The 21,284-nt window shown below is 34.1% G+C and overlaps 1 protein-coding gene across 4 annotated transcripts in view; it reads left to right on the top strand.

Annotated features, from left to right (window-relative positions):
* DNAJB4 (DnaJ heat shock protein family (Hsp40) member B4) overlaps positions 1-15,007 on the top strand; it is a 45,373-nt gene extending 30,366 nt beyond the window's left edge. For 3 of the 4 annotated variants that reach the window (XM_029947291.1, XM_029947293.1, XM_029947292.1), the window contains 3 exons: positions 4,402-4,643; positions 11,183-11,751; positions 13,807-15,007. In XM_029947291.1, the coding sequence (XP_029803151.1) occupies positions 4,433-4,643; positions 11,183-11,751; positions 13,807-14,040 (1,014 nt within the window). In that variant the 5' untranslated portion in view covers positions 4,402-4,432 and the 3' untranslated portion in view covers positions 14,041-15,007. The remainder of the gene's footprint in view (positions 1-4,401; positions 4,644-11,182; positions 11,752-13,806) is intronic. The other variant, XM_029947295.1, reaches the window with a different exon arrangement.
* Positions 15,008-21,284: the final 6,277 nt, after the last annotated feature.

Raw genomic sequence — 21,284 nt, 5'->3', positions numbered from 1 at the left:
TTTAAACAATATTTCAAATAGACTGTTATGTAGTTTTTTTGCTTCGTTTTTATTTTTACTTTTAAAAATATTAAAAGAACCTTGTTTGCATCTCAGCTCCATTTTCCCTAAAGGCTGCCCCTACTTTTTCCTTTACATACTCTATTTTTGTCATGATCATTATTTACAGGGATGACAATTGATCACACACCCTGATTAAAAAAACAAACAAAATACCCTTATCTCATATTAAAAAAAAGTAGATGAAAAAATTTAATGTAAAGTGATTGTGTATTTTTAACCCATAAGTGGTAGAGGAGATAGCTCAGTCTGAAAAAAGTAAATATAAGAGTAAAATTTCGGGGCACCTGGGTGACTCAGTCGGTTAAGCGTCCGACTTTGGCTCAGATCATGATCCCATGGTTCGTGGGTTCGAGCCCAGCATTGAGCTCTGTGCTGACAGCTAGCTCAGAGCCTGGAGCCTGCCTTCAGATCCTGTGACTCATCTCTCTCTGACCCTCCCCTGTTCGCGCTGCCTCTCTCTGTCTCTCAAAAATAAATAAAAACATTAAAAAAAGTAAAATTTCTCTAAAATACTATGTAGTTTAATGAGTATATTAATCCATTACCCTACTGCTCTAATTGCAATGAGTTTATTAGTATGCTCATAATTTTTTTCTTTGAATTATCTCCTAGGGACAAATCTCCAGGTATGGTATTTACAGGAATTTTTAAGTTGTTTCTAATACTTGTTCCCAAATGGTTTTTAAATTATTTTTATTATTTATTTTTTAAATGAATAAATGGATGTTTGTTTATTTTATTGTTACCAATTTTGAACTGTCCATTTACATCACATATACCTTTTTGTATTTCTCACTGTATTTGTTTCCTAGGGCTGCTAAAACAAATTGTCACAAGGTAAACATCTTAAAACAACAAAAATTTATGCTTACACTTCTGGCAGCTAAACCAGGATGTGAGTAGGGACCCGCTCCTTCCAAGGGCTCTGAGAGAGAATCCTAGGAGAGTAGTATAGAGTTACACATTTCAGGAATAACTTTCCTGTTATTTGAGTGTTTCTTATTTTTTAATTAAAAAAAAGTACTGGATTTTAGCTCTTAAAAAAGAAAAAGGATGTTTTTCCTCAGTAGCCTGAGTGTACTGGATTTTTTTTTTCTTTCTGGGTCTACCTAATTTCCTAGGCTCCATGGTGCTTGCTTCTGCTCACCTGACATAGAAGCAGTGGAGTAGTAGTCAGGTTCACCTGGCTATGGGTATGAATTGGCGTTGACCCCCTAACTGCCCACCGATGCTGCCATATTTATTTTTTTTTATTGCAGTATAGTTGAACACACAATATTACATTAGTTTCAAGTGTATAACACAGTGATTCAGCAACTCTATAGCTTATGCTCTGCTCACAAGTGTAGCTACAATCTGTCACCATACGAAGCTATTAACAATACCATTGACTGTATTTCCCATGCTATATCTTTCATCTCTAAGACTTATTCGTTCCCATATATAATGTCTTTACTGCATTCATCTATGAATGGACACTTAGGTTGCTTCCATATCTTGGCTATTGTAAATAATGCTGTAATGAATGTGTGGGCGCATAGATTTTTTTGAATTAGTGTTTCTGTTTTCTTTGCGTAAATACCCAGTAGTGGAATTACTGGATCCTGTGGTATTTCTATTTCTAAATTTTTTAGGAAGCTCCACAATCTTTTCTACAGTGGTTGCTCCGATATATGTTTCCACTAACAGTGCATGAGGGTTCTCTTTTCTTCACATCCTCACCAACATTTGTTATTTCTTGTCTTTTTGATATTATCCATTCTGACTGGTGTAAGGTAGTATCTCATTGTGGTTTTGATTTGAATTTCCCTGATGATTAGTGATGTTGAACATCTTTTAATGTGTCTGTTGGCATTGTTCCCAAATGTTTGAAAGAATTATTTACACTACTCTTTTACCAAAACCTAGCTAGACTGTTTTATTATTAAAGTTTTCAAATTATAACTGCTTCCTTAATAACTTGAAATGTCACGGTTGGGATGAATTCTTGCTTTTCAAGTTTACCACTATGGTTTTTTTGTGTATGTATGATGTTTGAAGAAATATATAAATACTTTATCATCCTTCTCTACATGTAGAAGGATGTTTTCATTTGTTAGTAGACAATGCATTTCTCAGAAATGTGAAAGATCTAGTCTTCAGGTTCTAAAAATTACTTAATATGCCAAGTCCTGATAATATTTCTAGCTATCTGAAAATGATTAAATCAGATAAGAATCTATTTTTTCTTTCCTCCCAGCATTACCCACCAGAACAATTCAGGCTTTTCACAGATAGTAATGTCAGTGTTCCTTTGGTAGTAAATATTTTAAAGGAACTCTTTTGGAAATTAATTCTAGAAAAGATGATTTTTATTGTATTTTTACTGTACTGTAGATACTGTACTTCTACTGGACTTCAACTTATAATTTTTTTAAGTAGGAGTTTTAAGGTGACCTTGGATATTAGCATTTTCCCCTAAATTTTTTGTATTTGAATGTTAACCTTTTGACATTGAGTATTCCTTGGTGGGACTGAAAATATTTGCTTGAATGGCTGACAAACCTTTGTAATCTGTAAATAGGCTAGAAAGATGCTATACATTTCTAATGCCAAAGTATTTTTAAAGGAGAGAGTTTTGAAAAACAGGAAATCCTAGCTGTCAACTGTAAAAAGATGAATGTTCTGAAAGAATTGCTGAATCATTAAGGTGAAGCTGCTTGGCATATAGAGTAGGTGTTCCCATATCTTTAAAGGTTAACATGTGATTGTCACCTTTTCATTATACTCTAAACATATATGTACATTTACTTTTCCTTTAAATATTCTTTGTTTTACAGATTTAAGGTATCTCTAGGGCTCTGTGCAATTCTTTTTGACATTTTCTTATTAATCCATCTTTCCATTATATTAGAAATGGGAACATCTTTGAAAAGATGATAAGACAATATAGGAGATAAAAGATGAGTAATAAAGATTGAAAATATTTCTAATTAATATACAAAACATATACAAAAAATCAGGCATCAAAAGGTATGTAAATGACATAGCATAAACTTTGTTAACAAAAACCCCCCCAAAACTATAAATATAAATATAATAAATATAAATATGATATAAATATCTATAGGGAAAAATGACTAGACGGAAATATATTTAGTAGGGATTACCAAAAGTGGTATGATAGGGAGGTTTTTATTTTATTCTTTTTTACTTTCTGTGTTTTGCAAAACCTTCAGCAATGAGTATTGATAATTATAATTAGGGAAATGTGATTTTAAAAGAAAAAATATTTCTCATATCACTGCCCTGTAAATAGCATATCTAGATTTTAAGATGATGCAGTTAAGGTCTTATAAGAAACATGAGTATTTACTGTCTGTAACCTGATACTTTCTTCTATCTTTCCTGCAGCACAAAAATTCTTTAAAAGGTGACCCTAAGAACTGGGCGGAGACGGAGGAGGGGGGAGTGGGATCTCATTCTGTTTTTGCTAAAGTAGCTAAAATCAGATATGAAGCTTTTACAAATATTTAGTTTGCCAGAACTATTAACTCTTGTATACTACAGAAAACTACTTAAAACCATTACCTAAGATAATATTTAAGTCCTTTACTGCTTTTGATGTTTATGATATGTTGCCTTTTACAATGTTAAATTGGTATATTGACTTGCTGGCATTTCTGATTGATAGACCCCAGGAATTCAAAAAATGACACAAATTATCTGAAATTGTTAATTTAAACAAATGATATTTTACAATTGTGTATCTTTCCTTTGGATAACCTCAAATTAAAATTAAAATACCTAAAATAAGTTCAAGGGCACCTTTATTTGTATTTATTTGTATAATGCCTTTAATTTATTTTAACGCAGGATGCCTAATGGCTGTAATTATTTTTGTTGTTTTTTTCTTCCTACAATAGAGTAAATACGTAGTTATGATATTCTGTGCTGAAGTATTGGTTTCTTAATCCACTTAGCTTCTTAAAAAGGAAATAAAAATGGTAGAGCCAGAAGGAAAATGAATAGTTAACCGTGAAGGAGAAAACCTAGCTCAGTACTTAGACTAGAGGCAGCTGGGAAGTGACGTCCTGTAGCATTTGCTGTTCTAGAAAGTACAGAGACACGTAGTGAAAATGGGAGGATCTAGAAGGAGGCTGTCTCCTGTGTAGTGTATATTTATCTGTAAGTGAGCCTTTGGGGAAGGAATTAAATACAGAGACGCTGCTTGCTTACTGCCTCAGACAGCGAAGCTGAATTGCTGATTTGCTTTAACTTTTAAAATACCCAGCTTGGTTTCTTTTTCTTGGAATCATTGTATTGCTAAGACTGGGGACGCTGTTTTCTTTCACAAAGGGAAATCTAAGTTCATTTCAAGGCATTCGAAATGGGGAAAGACTATTATTCCATTTTGGGAATTGAAAAAGGAGCTTCAGATGAAGATATTAAAAAAGCTTACCGAAAACAAGCCCTCAAATTTCATCCGGACAAGAACAAATCTCCTCAAGCAGAGGAAAAATTTAAAGAGGTCGCAGAAGCTTATGAAGTATTGAGTGATCCTAAAAAGAGAGAAATATATGATCAGTTTGGGGAGGAAGGTAAGTATTCCATGTATATCTTTCGGTCTTTCCAGCTGTCTCTCCCTGTCTCCCCTCTACCCCACTTTTCAGCTTTCTGGTCATAATTAAATTTTCAGACATCAAAAGTATAAAGACAAATAATGGATAAAAATAAGATTTCATCTTTGATCATATGAATGAATATTATTACACGGCTGTAAATGAAATGTATTTGCTTCACTTTTTGGGGGCATTTTTTAATATATATATTCTACCTTTAGATTTATGTTAACATTATCTATTTGAAAAGAAACCTTAAATTTCCATGCCCATTAATGAATTGTGTCAAAAGTCTTATGCAACCTGTTTTGTTTAATAATGAATTTTCTGCCAGAGCCAATAAAGATCCTTCAGTCATTTAAAATTTTAAGATGGGCAGTTCAAATTCTGGGTAGTTTATATTTTATTCGCAAAAACAAGGGAAGTTTTGCCTTTCTGATAGCAATTTAGTTAAGATGGAATGAGGCAGAACCGTCTCTCTGAGCCGCAGAAGGCCCAGGCGCGCAGCGGTAGTTGTTTTTGGCATTCCGCCTGGAGAGGAAAGAATTTTCCTGATGTCATAAAATACCAGAACAAGTTTTTAGCTTAATTGTAAACAGTAAGTGTGTGCCAAGAAACTGAGATCTCAGAAATACAATTTTTGACCTAAAATGGCCACCTAGTTAGAGCAATTATTGATTTACTTTCAGGTAACATTATTTCTTTTGAAATTTTACTCTCTAGGTTTTGAGGAAAGCGTGACAACTTCCCTTTCCTCTCCCTGCCATATTTTTGTTTCCTGCATCGTGAGATCAGAAACTGGTTGAATACAGTATACAGGGGTTATTTAAGATTATCCTTTTATCATTCTGGGTTTTGAATTAAGTTTGTCCACCATCTCCATATAAATGTAGCTATGAAGTAAGACTATTTTAAATTGCTAATTAACAGCAACAACAAAAACACTTTAATTCCTACAGGTTCTGGGATTTTTAACATTTCAAATCAGGACCAAGTTATTTCATTTTTATTTTTTTTCTCCCAAAATGTTCTCTTTTAAATCACTGTAGTTATGAAAACTTCTTGTTATTTCTTTGCCTCCTTCATTGTACTTAACATAAAATTTTCCTAATTAGAAACATATCCTAAAATACACTAAATGTTCATTTAAAACAAAAAATAAATTTATAAAAGCAGCATGATTGTGTAGAAAGTGTTTTTTCTTTTTGTTTTGCTTTGTTTTTCTTTTTGATCTGAGTTGCCAAAAATGCAGTTTATACTGTTGGTGATGAGGTCCTGCAGTGTCAGGGTCTTACAAGATAAATATTGAAAAGGGCAAATAATGGCCAGTTCAATTCTGCTTGTTCCTTATGGCCATACTAATCAGAATACAACAATTTGGTTCATCTCAAAAGCTAAGCAGTGTTATGAGATACTTATGTTCTTTCTAAAGAAGTTATTTGTGATTTTGTAAAGAAACTAAAAGACATGGAGTAACACTATACATTCTCATGAAAAAGCAGATATCCACTGCTTAACCCACATCTCACTGATGGCTCAAATTCATTTTTGACTAAGCCATAGGATTCAGTGTATACTAAGGATATTTATCTCCAGAATTTTCAAGTCATCCAACAAGACATTTTTCTTGGCTTAACATTAACTCTTACTAGTGTTTTTCTTGAGTAGTATTTCTCTAGTTTGATTTTTACTGGTCATCATCACAGTGAGTGAATTTTTAAAAAACGAAAGCAGTATCATCTCTGTACCCTGAATCTTTTATTGTTCTTGATTCAGATAATTGCTATAAACAATAAAGGTATTGGAGAGGGCAGAATAAATGTTTTAAAGCATTGAAATATATTCAGAAATATCATTCTCTAGTTAAGAGTTATTTGAAAATACAGTTTAATGAAAGTTATTATTTTTCAAAATTATTCTTCCTTTACAGAAAAGCATTATATTTATCTGTTCTTTATTCAGAATAGCTCATTTATTCTTTGAAAAAATCCCTTTTTGGTATACTGTTTAAATGTGGGAAAATAGTTCTCCTCTTTGCCTTCTATTGGTCAGTTTGTAGCTGCAGTCCTGGTTCCGTAGCCCTGTGTGTTCTCCAGTAGTAATAAAACACTAAATGGTAGGACTCCGGAGCTGTTAGTGATTTACATGATATACTTCCTTCCGCCAATTATTACACTCTTTTTCTTTTTTTTATTAAAAAATTTTTTGTGTACAGTTTATTTTTGAGACAGAGAGACAGAGCATAAGTGGGGGAGGGGCAGAGAGAGAGGGAGACACAGAATCTGAAACAGGCTCCAGGCTGTGAGCTGTTTGTACAGAACCTGATGCCGGGCTTGAACCCAGGAACTGTGAGACCTGACCTGAGCTGTAGTAGGACGCTTAACCAACTAAGTCTCCCAGGTTCCCCAATTACACTCTTTTTCAAGTCCTGGGACAGCGGGAACAGGAACCATGAACTGAGAAGTATATGAGTTGAACATGCTAAATTTATATATTTAGAAACTAAGAGAACCAGTGATCCAATTTATTCACGTTTTGAAAAATCTCTAATATCCACAGTTTTAAATGCTGGGTTTTAAAATTTTTGGACAAAACTAGAGACATTTTAAATTTACAGTATGAGCCAGAAGTTTCACTCATAGGAATCTGTAAAAGGGAAATGAAAACATAGGTCCACAAAAAGACATGTAATAAATGTTCATAGCAGCATTATTTGTAATGGCCCCAAACTGGAACCAATTTGAAAGTAGTCTTTAAGTGAATGGATAAACAGAATGTGGTATATATGTATGTGTGTACACACACAAACACACACACACACACACGTACACACTGGTATACTACTTAGCATTAAAAAGATTGACTTAGGGATGCCTGGGTGGCTCAGTCGGTTAAGCATCCGGCTTCGGCTCAGGTCATGATCTCACAGTTCGTGGGTTCGAGCCCCGCATCAGGCTCTGTGCTGACAGCTAGCTCAGAGCCTGGAGCCTGCTTCAGATTCTGTGTCTCCCTCTCACTCTGAACCTCCCCTGCTCGCGCTGTCTCTCTCTGTCTCTCAAAAATAAATTTAAAAAAACATTTGAAAAAAAAAAAAAAGATTGACTTAATGAAACATGCTATAACATGGATGAACCTCAAAAACTATGCTAAGTAAAAGAAGTCAGATGTCAGAGGCTACACATTCTATGATTCCATTTATTGAAATTCATGGAAGAGGCACATTTACAGAGATAGAAAGCAGATCAGTGGGTTGCCTGGTGCTAGAAGTGGGAGCAGGGATTAGCTATAAACAGAAAGTAGAATACTGGTTGGGTTGATGGAAATGATCTATAACTGGATTGTGATGATGGCTGCAGAACTCTACAACTTTACTAAAATCACTGAATTATATATTTGCAATGGGTAAATTTTATAGTATGTAATAAATAAAGCTATTTTTAAAAATAGGGAAATGTCCATAGTTGAATCATTTGAAAACAAAAACCCCACAATTACAGAAGTTTAAAATTGGATTTTGAACCTGTATCTCCCAGAAGGTTTTAGGTTTATGGTTCAATGGATTTCAGTAGAAGTTTGTATTAAAAGACTTAAAAAAAAAAAAAAAGACTTTCGGTAATGTGTCCTTACAGTATCCTAGATCTGTAACCCTAGATCCTAGATTTCTTATTCTTTATGCCTTTTTTTTGTTTGTTTGTAGTTTATTCAGTAACTTTCTTTAACTACTGAAAGGTCGTATTTATAGCAACCAAACTTGTGTTTAGTATTTTAATCTTTATACTCGTTTGTTCCTTTTTAGTTTATGTAATCAACTGAATCTCTTTTTATTTGCTATGTATTTTTAAAAATAAGTTGAATTTTTGAGTCAAAACTGCTTAAAAGGATCTCATTATTCTAGTAACTTTGTAAGTCTTGCTATAAATCTAGACTTTTACATATCAAATCTCCTTAAAGTAAGAGTTGTTTAAGTCCTGTAATTTTTTCCTCTGAAATACTAATTCTTCTCCAGTACTGCTTCTTTTGTCAAACTTTCACCTAACTAGTGGAAATTATTGTTATGGAGAGTATACCAAACAAACACATATTTGGTTTTGGATTGCAAATTGGTTGGTTTGTTATTTTAAAATAATAGCAGTCTTGCTATAACGTGGGCCAGTGTTGATTCTAGAGTATATTCCATGATCATGCAAAATGATGATGTTGTCTAGAAAACATTTTTGAGAGAGGGAATCCAGCTGAATATTAAAATTTTCCATGAGCAGGCAAAAATGTATGTAATAAAGCGTTGACTGTATACTTGATACATGCCTGTTACAATTCAAGTGCTAGGCAATGCAAGTGATACTTGCATAATAATTCGTGATATATTGTTATGAATATTGATAGGATTTTCTCAGTCATTATAGTAGCCTAGTACTTATTCTCAGCTATGTACTTGACTGTTTAGTGTCAAGGAAAACCTCAAAGTTCCATTGGAGGCTTTTTGTCAGCTTTGATAAATGTTACTTCAGACTGTGAATCTTCTCAGGGACTCTGTAATCCTGATTGAGTTACCATTTTTGGCAGAGGAGGGAGGAGGTTTTAGGGAAAAGCCAAACCCATAACATAATAACTTAAAATGTTATTCTTTGTTTTAATGAATTTATTATGAGTGCAAACATTTAGATTCTGTCTTGTAGAGAATTAGATTGGGAAGCTACTCAACTTGCTGTTAAACTATTATACTCTATTCTATTTCTGGGACAAAAGATGAAATGATTGAAGTTATTTAAGCATTGGTTTAGTCACATTGGTCATGACCTTGAGCTATATACATAACTTGTCATCTGTGAAACTCTGTCACTATCTTTTTTTTAACATTTGGAGTTCTAACTGTACCACTAAAAATTATGCAAAGTTTTGTGTGAGCTGCATGTTAATTCTCCTTGTCCTGCTTATACTTGTCATTCTCTTTCTGCAAGGAACATCCTAACTGCTATTTGGATGTATCATTCAATACATATTTTGACAGTTTTTCAGATTATTAGATTTTTCTGGGTCTCTCCAGATTTGTATTCATGGATGAAGGTAAAAATTTTAACATTAGTTGAGTCTGTTGGATGGAAAAGACTATATGTATATGTTTGTTTGTTTTGAAGTTTTAATTTTTATTCCAGTTAGTTAACATACAGTGTTATATTAGATTCAGGTGTACAATATAGTGGCTCAGTACTACCATACTATATGTGTACTTTTTAACGGAAGAAACTAAATAGAATAAAATATGCAAAACCAAGTCTCTTTGAAAGCATGCTGAATGATTCCTGTATAATTTTTTATTCTTAAATCTCTCATGTATATGTATGTGTGATTATACTTTATATAGCTTTTGCCTCCTTTTAAAGTTTAAACACTATTAGTTTATTCTCTATTCAATAAACATGAGTGTTATCATTTTCAGCCCTGTTTATGTGAGCAATACAAAACGAATAGAATGTATTTCCTGCCTTCAACTTACTCACTCTTTGAACATATTGGAATCTCTTAGTTTACTCTCTTGAATGTTTAAAATTTTTTAGGTTCTATTCATGCTTGTTTCCTTGGTCAGTAATACCCATAAGACTCATTCAGAAACTTTGCTACTACTATAATGATATAAATCCTTATCAGTATTGATCCTTTAAAAGACACTATACTAATGTTTGGTGGGTGTTTAACAGAAACCTTCTTTGGTAAATAGAAAATGCTGTCTCAAAAGTGTAATTGTTTGTGAACTACATAGTACTTAGTTGATATCTTAAAGAACAGGGTCAAAATATCACTATCTCAGCAAGATAGTGAAGCAAGTTGTCCACAATAGAAATAACCAGTCCAAAGGACTTACAGAATGTTTACAGCTCTTGATTTTAGTCTTCTTTCTACATTGTGTTGAAAATAATCCTATCACACATGGTATGCCTAGATAAACAATTTTGTTAGCTAAATTAGGGATAACAGTTTAAAGAAGTATTTTTTATAATGTGTCCTATTAGAACTTTTCTCCGTTCTGTCACAGAAAGAGTTCTATTTTAATTCTTAAACAGTAAAAGATGATCTAAACTGAAGCTAGCTGGTATGAATATGATATGCTCACCAATTATAATAATACTTAAAGATTTAGGTTATGCATTTTGCATTGGTTACCAAAGACTTTTCAATTAGCATCTTTTGAAAACTTACATACTTCAGATTGTCAAACCAGTGGTTTATGAGACAAGGGGTTCTCGATTTTATTTTCTTATTTACCTAAGGAATAAAGATTCAGGAATAAATTATCACTAAAGATTGGGACGTGGTGGAGGAATCTGAAAGGTAAAAGTTTAACTTATGATGGAATGATCAAAAGTTAGGTTAACTGTTCTGTATTTAGTTACAATGGCATTTCTGGCGAATCTTAAATCATAACCTAGGTTGACCAAAATTTAATTAGTAATACAATTTTTGAAAGTTTAACTTTCAAGAGTTGCAAGCTTTTTTCTAATCACATTTCTGTGTTCATTTAGGGTTGAAAGGGGGAGCAGGAGGTACTGATGGACAAGGAGGTACCTTCCGGTACACCTTTCATGGTGATCCTCATGCCACATTTGCAGCATTCTTTGGAGGTTCCAACCCTTTTGAAATTTTCTTTGGAAGACGGATGCCTGGTGGTAGAGATTCTGATGAAATGGAAGTAGATGGAGATCCTTTTACTGCCTTTGGATTCAGCATGAATGGATATCCGAGAGACAGGAATTCTGTGGGGCCATCCCGCATTAAACAAGATCCTCCAATTATTCATGAACTTAGAGTATCACTTGAAGAAATATATAGTGGTTGTACCAAGCGGATGAAGATTTCTCGAAAAAGGTTGAATCCTGATGGAAGGAGTTATAGATCTGAGGACAAAATTCTCACCATTGAGATTAAAAGAGGGTGGAAAGAAGGCACCAAAATTACTTTTCCAAGGGAAGGAGATGAAACGCCAACTAGTATTCCAGCAGACATTGTTTTTATCATTAAAGATAAAGATCATCCCAAATTTAAAAGGGATGGATCAAATATAATTTACACTGCTAAAATTACTTTACGAGAGGTAAGTTAGTAGCAACAGGGATTCTGAAACCAAACAGAATTATGCATCTTATCTTAGGGAATTTATCTAAACAATAGATAATACTTACTAAATGTTTAGTATATGTTATTTTTAAAATTTAAGAATCCCCAGAGGTAGTACCACTATAATACCTCTTTCTTTTTTAAAAAAATATTTATTTATTTGTAAGAAAGAGAGTGAGAAAGCATGTGTGTGTGAGTGTGGGAGGGGCAGAGAGAGAGAGGGGAACAGAGGATCTGAAGTGGACTCGACACTGACAGCAGAAATCCCAACGCAGGGCTCAAACCCACGAACTACGAGATCATGCCCTGAGCAGAAATTGGACGCTTAACCCACTGAGCCACCCAGGCACCCCTATAATGCCTCTCTTATGGATAGGGTTATATTTTCTATAGTTTAGTTTAGTTACCTGTGTAACAATTTAAATGCCAACTTTAAGTGCTAGCTGGATTATGTACTATGGAACCTAATACTGGGTAAACTCTACTCAGTTTTTATAGATACAGTTTATGAGATATACATTGGAATTTTATCACCTTAGTCCATGTATAAGATTTTTTCCAAAATTGTTAATTTGGAGTAATAATTATATAACAAAAAGATATTACTTTAAAATAATTGTTTTTTTACTTCTTTAAAAATGTTTTTTATTTATTTTTGAGAGAGAGAGAATGCGAGCAGGGGAGTGTCAGAGAGAGAGAGAGGGAGACACAGAATCTGAAGCAGGCTCCAGGTTCTGAGCTAGCTGTCAGCACAGAGCCCTATATGGGGCTCGAACCCACGAACCATGAGATCATGACCTGAGCTGAAGCCAGACGCTTAACCAACTGAGCCAACCAGGTGCCCCAAATTTAAAATAATTGTAAGGGTACTGCTTTAATATATAGGTTCTTGTTTGTTCTTAGACATTATTTTTCAAATTGCATTATAATCCAGTAAATATGGCCATGTCAGTTCCCTGCTTAAAGTTCTTGAATAATTCCACATAGCATTTACCATAAAGTCCAAACTTTTTAGCTTAAATGAAAGGTCATTTTAGAGGTGCCTGGGTGGCTCAGACTGTTAGGCGTCCAACTCTTCATTTCGGCTTAGGTCATGATCTCATGGTTTGTGAGTTTAAGCTAACAGCATGGAGCCTGCTTGGGATTCTGTCTCCCTCTCTCTCTCTGTCCCTCCCCTGCTTGTTCTCTTTCAAAAATAAAAAAAAAATAAAAAAAAAAAGAGGTCATTTTAAATCTGCTTTCTACCCATAAATATATATACATTTCCCTAAGTTTGCTCTATTCTTATCTTACATACATCTATGTCATTGTCTGAACTCTAATCTATGGAGGATTGTTCCTCGCTCTGCTTCAATACCTGCTAAAGGTCCAAAGCTTAGCTAAACATTCTGTACTGTCAGAAGATAAGGGGGTAAGATGGGTGCCCTACGTCTCACCAAAAGACTTCTGCATTTCTGTGCCAATGTTATATATATATATATATATATTATTATTACTGGTTTGCTTCTGGGTTCCTTGCGCATTCCCTCAGGTGGGGTCCATGTTCATGGTCCCTCAGCTCAGCCTCTAGCAAGAATGTGTGGCATATAGTATGCACTCAGTAAACATTTGTATGACAAAACCAATAAATGTATTTCTTATCCTAGTATTGTTCCTTCCAGAGAAGTAGATAGTTACTCTTATGCTATTCTTTTCCTAAATTTCTCCCTCTTTTCTTGTCCATTTCCACCTCTGCATTTTGAATGCTGTAGTGGCAGCCTCAAACATTCCATTTCGTTTCAGGGCATTGTGGAAGACATTCTTTACTTCTCTTTTCTTTTCCTTTCCATCCCTTTCTCCTTTCCTTCTTTTAGAATATGTCTGCCCATGCATGTCCTAAAGACATTTGTTAATAGGAAAAAAGTCTTACAATTATTGATATACTTTTAGGGGTTAAGATTTTACCTTAGTGGTTTCCTCCTTCACACATGGTTATATTTTTGTCGAGTTTTTTAAGTTTTAGAGTTTGTTCATTTTATTTGGTCTGTTTCAGGCATTGTGTGGCTGCTCAATTAATGTGCCAACAATGGATGGAAGAACCATACCTATGTCAATAAATGATATTGTGAAACCTGGAATGAGGAGAAGAATTATTGGATATGGGCTGCCATTTCCAAAAAACCCTGACCAGCGTGGTGACCTTCTAATAGAATTTGAGGTGTCCTTCCCAGATACTATATCCTCATCATCCAAAGAAGTACTTAGGAAACATCTTCCTGCCTCATAGAATGAAAAACTTTGTTACTCATATTTTGATAAAGCACTGAAAATATAAAAGGACTGGCAGTTTACTGATGTAGATGTGAATTCTGTATAAAGATGTGTAAATTATTTTGAGGATTCATTAAATTGCATGAATAGAGACGGGTCAAATAAATAGGCAAAAGGGATTTTTTACAGTTAGAGATGAAGAGAAAACCTGTCCACTGTATTTTATTTCATTTCTCCCAAATCAGACATTTTTAGTATTTTGCTTCATGTAAAATTTGTTTTTGTGGAGTTAGTGGATATATTTCTAATAAAGTACTAGCCTATCCAAGTACTTTATTTCTTTTATCTTTACATTATCAGTATGATAGGTCCTCATTTATAATGGAAATTTAAATTCTTAACTAAGCTACACATGTGATATGTATTTCTAGAAAATAAAAACCCAAGTCATTTGGAAATGTGGTTGACTAGATTTAAATCTCCATTTGAAATGCTGCTACAGGGCTGGTACCCATAAAAGAATGTACTAATGCATATGTTTCACCATTTTGATTTTTAAAGTATGCTATAGCATTTCTAACTACATAGTTGTAATGTTCTTAAGGCAGACATTTTCATCTTAAAAAGAAAATTAATGGCAATTTATCTCCTGTGGAAATCCCAATTGCCTGAATTACTGATATTTTAGAAATAGCCTGTTTTTAAAATGCCATATGTAATTTTATGCAGGTTGACTATATATCTTGGACTTAATAAATTATAGGCACATTTTATTGTCCACTAGTTTAAAATAATTTGTTTAATAATAAATGTGTTTTTAGAGGAAATATTGTTACTTGGAATTAATTTTCCAATTACAGTCTTCTATAACTTACTGATAATATGCTATATGTACCTTATGCAATTTCCCTAAAAAGAATAAAGTACCACTATGGTGTTAAACCAAACTATGGGGAAAATAAACACTAACTGCTGCTTATGAATGATGTTGCTACTACTTGTTATGCATATGAATATTTTACTTTTTCAAATGTATAGATTGCATTTCTTAGGTATTTTAATTTTTAAAATATATTTACATTTAAAAATTGTTTTCTTTTTTATTTTTAACTATAGTAAGAGTGATGTCTTGAAACAAAGCTTTTGGTTCAAAAGTAGTTTTCAGGGTGACTGTATACTGGATCCTATCACTCTTTAGCAGACTATGAGTCTTCTTTTAGAAATTCAATAAATAGGTTATAATTACCACATACTTTTTACAGCCTTACTGCAATATAATTGACATGCCATAGAGCTTCCCTTTTTAAAAGTATATAGTTCAGGGGTTACTATATTCACAGAGTTGTGTAACCACTGAGTCCAGAACTTTTCATCACCTGAGAAAGAAACGCCCTATCTATTAGCACTCACTTCCTATTCTTCAGTGCCTGGAGAACACAAATCTGCTTCTGTCTCTATGGATTAGAGAGGTCTATTCTGGACATCTAGTGCAAATGGGATCAAAGAATAGGTGACTTTTTTTCCCTTAGCTCCTTTCACTTAGCATGATGTGTTCAAGGTACATCCATGTTGCATCATGTATCAGTACTTCTGATGATTCCTTTTTTATGATCAAATAATGTTCCATTCTATGGAGAGACCACATTTTGTTTATTCATTTATTAGCTGATGGGCATTTATGTTATTTTTCATTTTTTGGCAGTTGTGAATAATGCTGCTATGAACATTTTTGTACAAGTTTTTGTGTACATAACTTTTCAATTTTCTGGAGTATATATCTAAGAATAGAATTGCTGGAGATCACCACATGCTTTAGTTGCAAATGGAACCTGGCCAGCTCAGTTGGTAGAGTATGGGATTTTTGATCTCCAGGCTGTGAGCTTTAGCCCCACATTGGGTATAGAGGTTACTAAGAATAAAATCTTTAAAAAAAAAAAAAGGTTGAAAATGCCAGAAAATTCAGCTAATCATACTTACTCTTCCACATAATTAACAAATAATTCTTTTATAACTTTGGTTCTCTGAACAACTAAAACTCCTTAGGGAAGGGGTGCTTGGTGATTCAGTTGGTTAAGAGCCCAACTCGATTTCAGCTCAGGTCATGATCCCAGAGTCATGGGATCAAGCCCTGAGCAAGCTCCACACTGAGTATGGAGCCTGCTTAAGATTCTCTCTCCCTCTCTCCCCAACTTATGCACGCGTGTGCACACACAAACACTCTCTCTCTCTCTCTCTCTCTCTCAAAACAAAAAGCAAAGAAAACAGTAAACTTCTTAGGGAAGGATAAACAAATTTTCTCACAGGTGTAAAGAGAACTGAAAGCATCAAAGTGGTGGATATGATTTCTATATTAAACCCACTGTCATTTATTGCAATTTCTTGATTAAGCCTTTTCTCCTGAATAAAGGATTTATAGATTAGGTAGATTGATAATCTTTGGATTAAAAAGTTTTTTTGGGTTTTTTTTTTTAAGTACAGAATTATTGGGCACCTGAGTAGCTCATTTGGCTATGTTTCTGACTTGATTTCAGCTCAGGTCATGATCCCAGAGTTGTGGGATTCAGCCCCTCAATGAGCTCCCTGCTAAGTGTGGAGCTTTTTGGGATTTCTCTCTCTCTCTCTCTCTCTCTCTCTCTCTCTCTCTCTCTCTCTCTCTCCTTTTGTCCCTCCCCACTTGCTCTCTCTCTAAAAAAAAAAGTACAGAATTATTCTTCTCTGAAAATTAAAAAAATTATTCTTCTCTGAAAATTAAAAAAATTAATTTTCATTGCTATATAGAAACAGTATACCACTATCTTTCTTGTCTTAAAGAATACTGATAATGCCTTAACATGTAATTGGTGCCCAAGTTTTATTTGTTGAATTATGTAAAAGAGATTTGAAGGTTTCTTATTGATGTAAATTGTGAAAGTACTTTTGATTTTAAAAAGTTCTTTTTTAAATTCTGCCACATACTTAGAACCTGAAATAGTTTTGAAGGACTGTAGATGCCGGAGAGCTAATTGATAGAGATGTTTTCCTGCAAGAAAAACCAGATTGCTCATGCATTCTAATCAGCGTGTGTATAGGCAAGGCGTGTACTGTTCAGTTGTCACTGACCTGCCAATCTCATTTGTGTTCTCTATAAGCTACTTCGCACATTTAATTCACTTGCTTTGCTGCCTCTGAAGGCATCTGAGTTTGTGACCCTTTATCTCTTAGCTTGCCACTCCTGCCAATTAATAGCCTTTCTTGGGGGCAAGGAATTGAAAATACTTTTGCTTGTTTATTTTTAGGAAAAAAAAAAACCCCTATCATTTAACTAGTTATGATGAATAAAATGGAACTAATATATGTGATTGGACTCAGCAAATGGGTTAGAAGTAATTACTCCATCCTTGTATTTCAAAGACTGTTAGCCTCACAGAGTTAAGGTTAAACATTACGTATGATCTAGTAACAATGTTTATCCAACAATGTATAATGTTGTGTACTGCCTATATACCTGGCTTTTATAGCCCCCTTTTTTGCGAATTATAGAAAGAAATGTGATTTGTTACTTTTAAATTGTAGCTTAGTATTTATTTGAATAGATAAGTTTTATAGATTGAATATTTCAACTTTTTAATCATTTTTTTCTGTGATAATTTTAGTTCATAAACTTCGTAAAATGTTGGAGCTGGAAAGAATTTTAGAGATCACATTTTCTAGATGAGGAAGTAAGCCCAGAGAGGCTAAGGGGCTTGCCTGTGGCTAAAAAGGAAGCTTGTAAGGGAATTCTGAGAGTTCCTATTTCTTATTCTCAGTAACATTTCCTACCAATATGCTATAATGTGCCTTGTTAAATTTCCAAGACTAGGTCAAAATCGGTTAAAATATACCTACTTCTTTGTTGCAATCTGTGTAATTCAGCATATTTGAAATATCGTGAGTCTTGGGGTACTTGGGTGGCTCGGTTGGTTAAGCATCCAACTTCAGCCCGGGTCATGATCCCACACTTTATCCCACACTTTGTGAGTTTGAGCCCCAAATCAGGCTCTGTGCTGACAGCTCAGAGCCTGGAGCCTGCTTCAGATTCTGTGTCTCCCTCTCTCTCTGCCCCTCCCCTGCTTGCACTCTGTCTCTCCGTTTCCCAAAAACAAATAAGCATTAAAAAAAAAACTTCTTTAAAATGAAATATTGTGAGTCATTTATGAACATGTAGAATATAAACCTATAATTTGATAGTGTTAACTAGAAAACTTGAAAGATTAATTATGAAAACTGCCATGTTTTAAGGAAGGGAATTAAGAGCTCAGAATTGAAATGTATCCATCATTAATTTAAAAAAAGTACCCCAATGTTATTCTCAAAATACTTGAAGGCCACAGCTGAGCTTTTAGAGAAATAATATAAATTAAATTAACATTTTTCCAAGGAAAAAAGTTACTAAAATATGTGAAATTATATCACTGGGCTGAGAGAGAGATCAAGGAGAGAGGAGTTGAAAGGAGGAAAAGGAAAGAAAGAAGAGAGGAAGAAAAAAAGCTGCAGATTTTATTGAGAAGAAAGATTTGTAATGAGTACAATAGCATTTATAATCATTTGCAAATGTAGTAATCTTTCCCAAACTAAAAAATTGATAGGTATATCTTCTTTGTAGTTTTTAGAAATTTGGTTTGTATGAATACAGTTCTTAGGCCATTCTTACAGAGATAATTGGTTTATTTTATTTATTTTTTCTTATTTTACGTAAACTCTTTGCCACACGTGAGTCTCTAACTCATGATCCCAAGATCAAGTTGCATCAAGTCACCAACTGAGCCAGCCAGGCACCCATCTTAAAGAGATTATTTAATTTAATTTATTTATTTTAAACTATTTTGAGAGAGAAAGAATGCATGAGCAAGCAGGCTCCATGCTTAGCATGGAGCCCGACTCAAGGCTCAATCTCATGACTCTGGGAACATGAGTTGTGCCAAAATCAAGAGTTGGATCCTTAACTGACTGTGCCACCCAGGTGTCCTGAGATAATTTTAAAAAGAGGAAACTGGAGATTAGGAAAGGTAAACACTAAAGTAAGTGGCAGAGGAAAAAAGTTCTGGATACAGCCTTAAACACAAGAAACAAAACCAGAGACAACTCCATTCCTGGTTCTGTTAAAGGGGTGGTGCTGAGATGAATATAAAGAATCTGGACAGGGGCGCCTGGGTGGCTCAGTCGGTTAAGCCTCCGACTTCGGCTCAGGTCAGATCTCACGTTCGTGGGTTCGAGCCCCGCGTCAGGCTCTGTGCTGACAACTAGCTCAGACCCTGGAGCCTACTTGGTTCTGTGTCTCCTTCTCTCTCTGCCCCTCCCCCTCTCCTGCTCTGTCTCTCTGTATCAAAAATAAACATTAAAAAAAAATTGCCTTTAAAAAAAAAAAGACTCTGGACAGAAAGTAGTATTAAACTATAATAGGAGCTTCTGTATTAGAGAAGAGCTTGAAAAATACTTAGTGACATTTTTAGTAGGTTAAAAGTTACACAATATTTTAAATCAACTATATATTTTGCATCTCTAAGATTCGGTATGGAGGGGTTTAAGAGATGCAATTAACTGAGAATCATAAGATCTGAGGAGTATCAAACATTTAGAATGAGGTTAGGCTTCTTCTCAATTGTCTTCTTACTGCGCTTAGTGTGTCTAACAGCAAAAACAAAATTCAAGGCATCTGGGTGGCTCAGTCAGTTAAACATCTGACTCTTGTTTTGGGCTCAGGTCATGAGCTCATGGTTTGTGAGATCAAGCCCCATGTTGGGCTCCGTGCTGACAGCTGAAGCCTGCTTGGGATTCTTTCTCTCCCTCTCTCTGCCCCTCCTCCACTCCTGCATGTACACTCTCTCCAAATTAACATAAAAAAAACAAATTTGAAACTTTGGGAGTGAGAGATCTTGAAAGATTTCTAGTAAGCGAAGAATGATAAACCATACATTTATTACTAAATAAATATATAGACTATCATTCTCCTTATATAATACAATCTTAATTTTAGTGAACCTAAAAACTGACTTCTTAGGGTTTTGCCTAAAACTATTTTTTTTTCCACAACAACTTAAATTCCTCAGCTAATCATTTCCCTACCACAATGGTTTCAGAAACAACCCTTTCCATTGGGGAAAGTATGTTTTTCTGTGGTTTTTATAAATTACACTCCTTATTAAAGCGAACATGAAAGTGGACACAGCCAACATCAAAGGAGTAATTACACAATAGGAATGACTATACATTTTAAGCCCTTTTCCCAGAATATTTGATGTATAAAATTTAAAGGAGGTTTTTCAGAAGTTAAATTGAAACTCTGAACTGATAATGGGCCTTAGCATTATTTAAAAATTAATTGCTGGGTTATATAGGTTTATTCTCATTAAGTTTGAAAAGGGTATAAATGATGACCAAGTGGGATTTATTCTAGGTGTGCAAGTCTGGTTTATTATTTATAATTTCTCTAATACATCATTGTTCTCACTTCTTTGTGCTATTCCTGGCAAACACAGTATGTTTCTATATGTTGTAGTCACAACAATACATTTCATATACATTGTTTTATACAATTGCTTTTTAAATCAGTTAAGAAAAAGAAATATGCATTTATACTGCTTTTGTAATTACATCATTACCTTTGCTGGTGCTTTTTGTTTGTTCATGCGGATTTGAATTAGTGACCTGAGCCACTGTGTTAAGTCTGAAGAACTTTTGATAGTATTTATTGTAAGGTAGCTCGGCTATCAAATTCATTTAGGTTTTGTTTATCTGGAAATATCTTTATTTTGCCTTTGTTTTTGAAAGATAGCCTTGCTGGATACAGGATTCTCGGTTGATAGATTTTTTATTTTTCTTTGAGCCCTCTGAATATGTTATCCCACTGTCTCTGGTCTCATTCTGGTTGTAAGTCAGCAAATTTTATTGGGGTTCCTTTGTAAATAATGAGTCATTTATCTCTTGCTGCTTTCAAGATTCTCTCCTTGTCTTTGGCTTTCAACATTTTTATTCTGACGTCTGATGTCTGTGGATCTCTATGCTTATCAAGTTGTTGATAGTTAGATTAATGTACTCCAATTTTGCATATATTGGCATGCTTAATGGTGTTTTGCCATTCTCTGATACTCCGTTCATTTTTCTTCATTCTTTTTTTCTCTCAATTCTTTGGATCACATAATCTCATCAATCTATCTTCAAGTTTGCTCATTCTTTTTTCCTGACAGTTCAAATCTACTGTTGAACCCCACTAATAAATTTATCATCTCACTTATTGTCCTTTTG

The sequence above is a fragment of the Suricata suricatta genome, chromosome 8 (genome assembly GCF_006229205.1).
Source record: "Suricata suricatta isolate VVHF042 chromosome 8, meerkat_22Aug2017_6uvM2_HiC, whole genome shotgun sequence".
NCBI classification, from domain to species: Eukaryota; Metazoa; Chordata; class Mammalia; order Carnivora; family Herpestidae; genus Suricata; species Suricata suricatta.
This window is presented reverse-complemented; position numbering and strand designations above follow the sequence as displayed.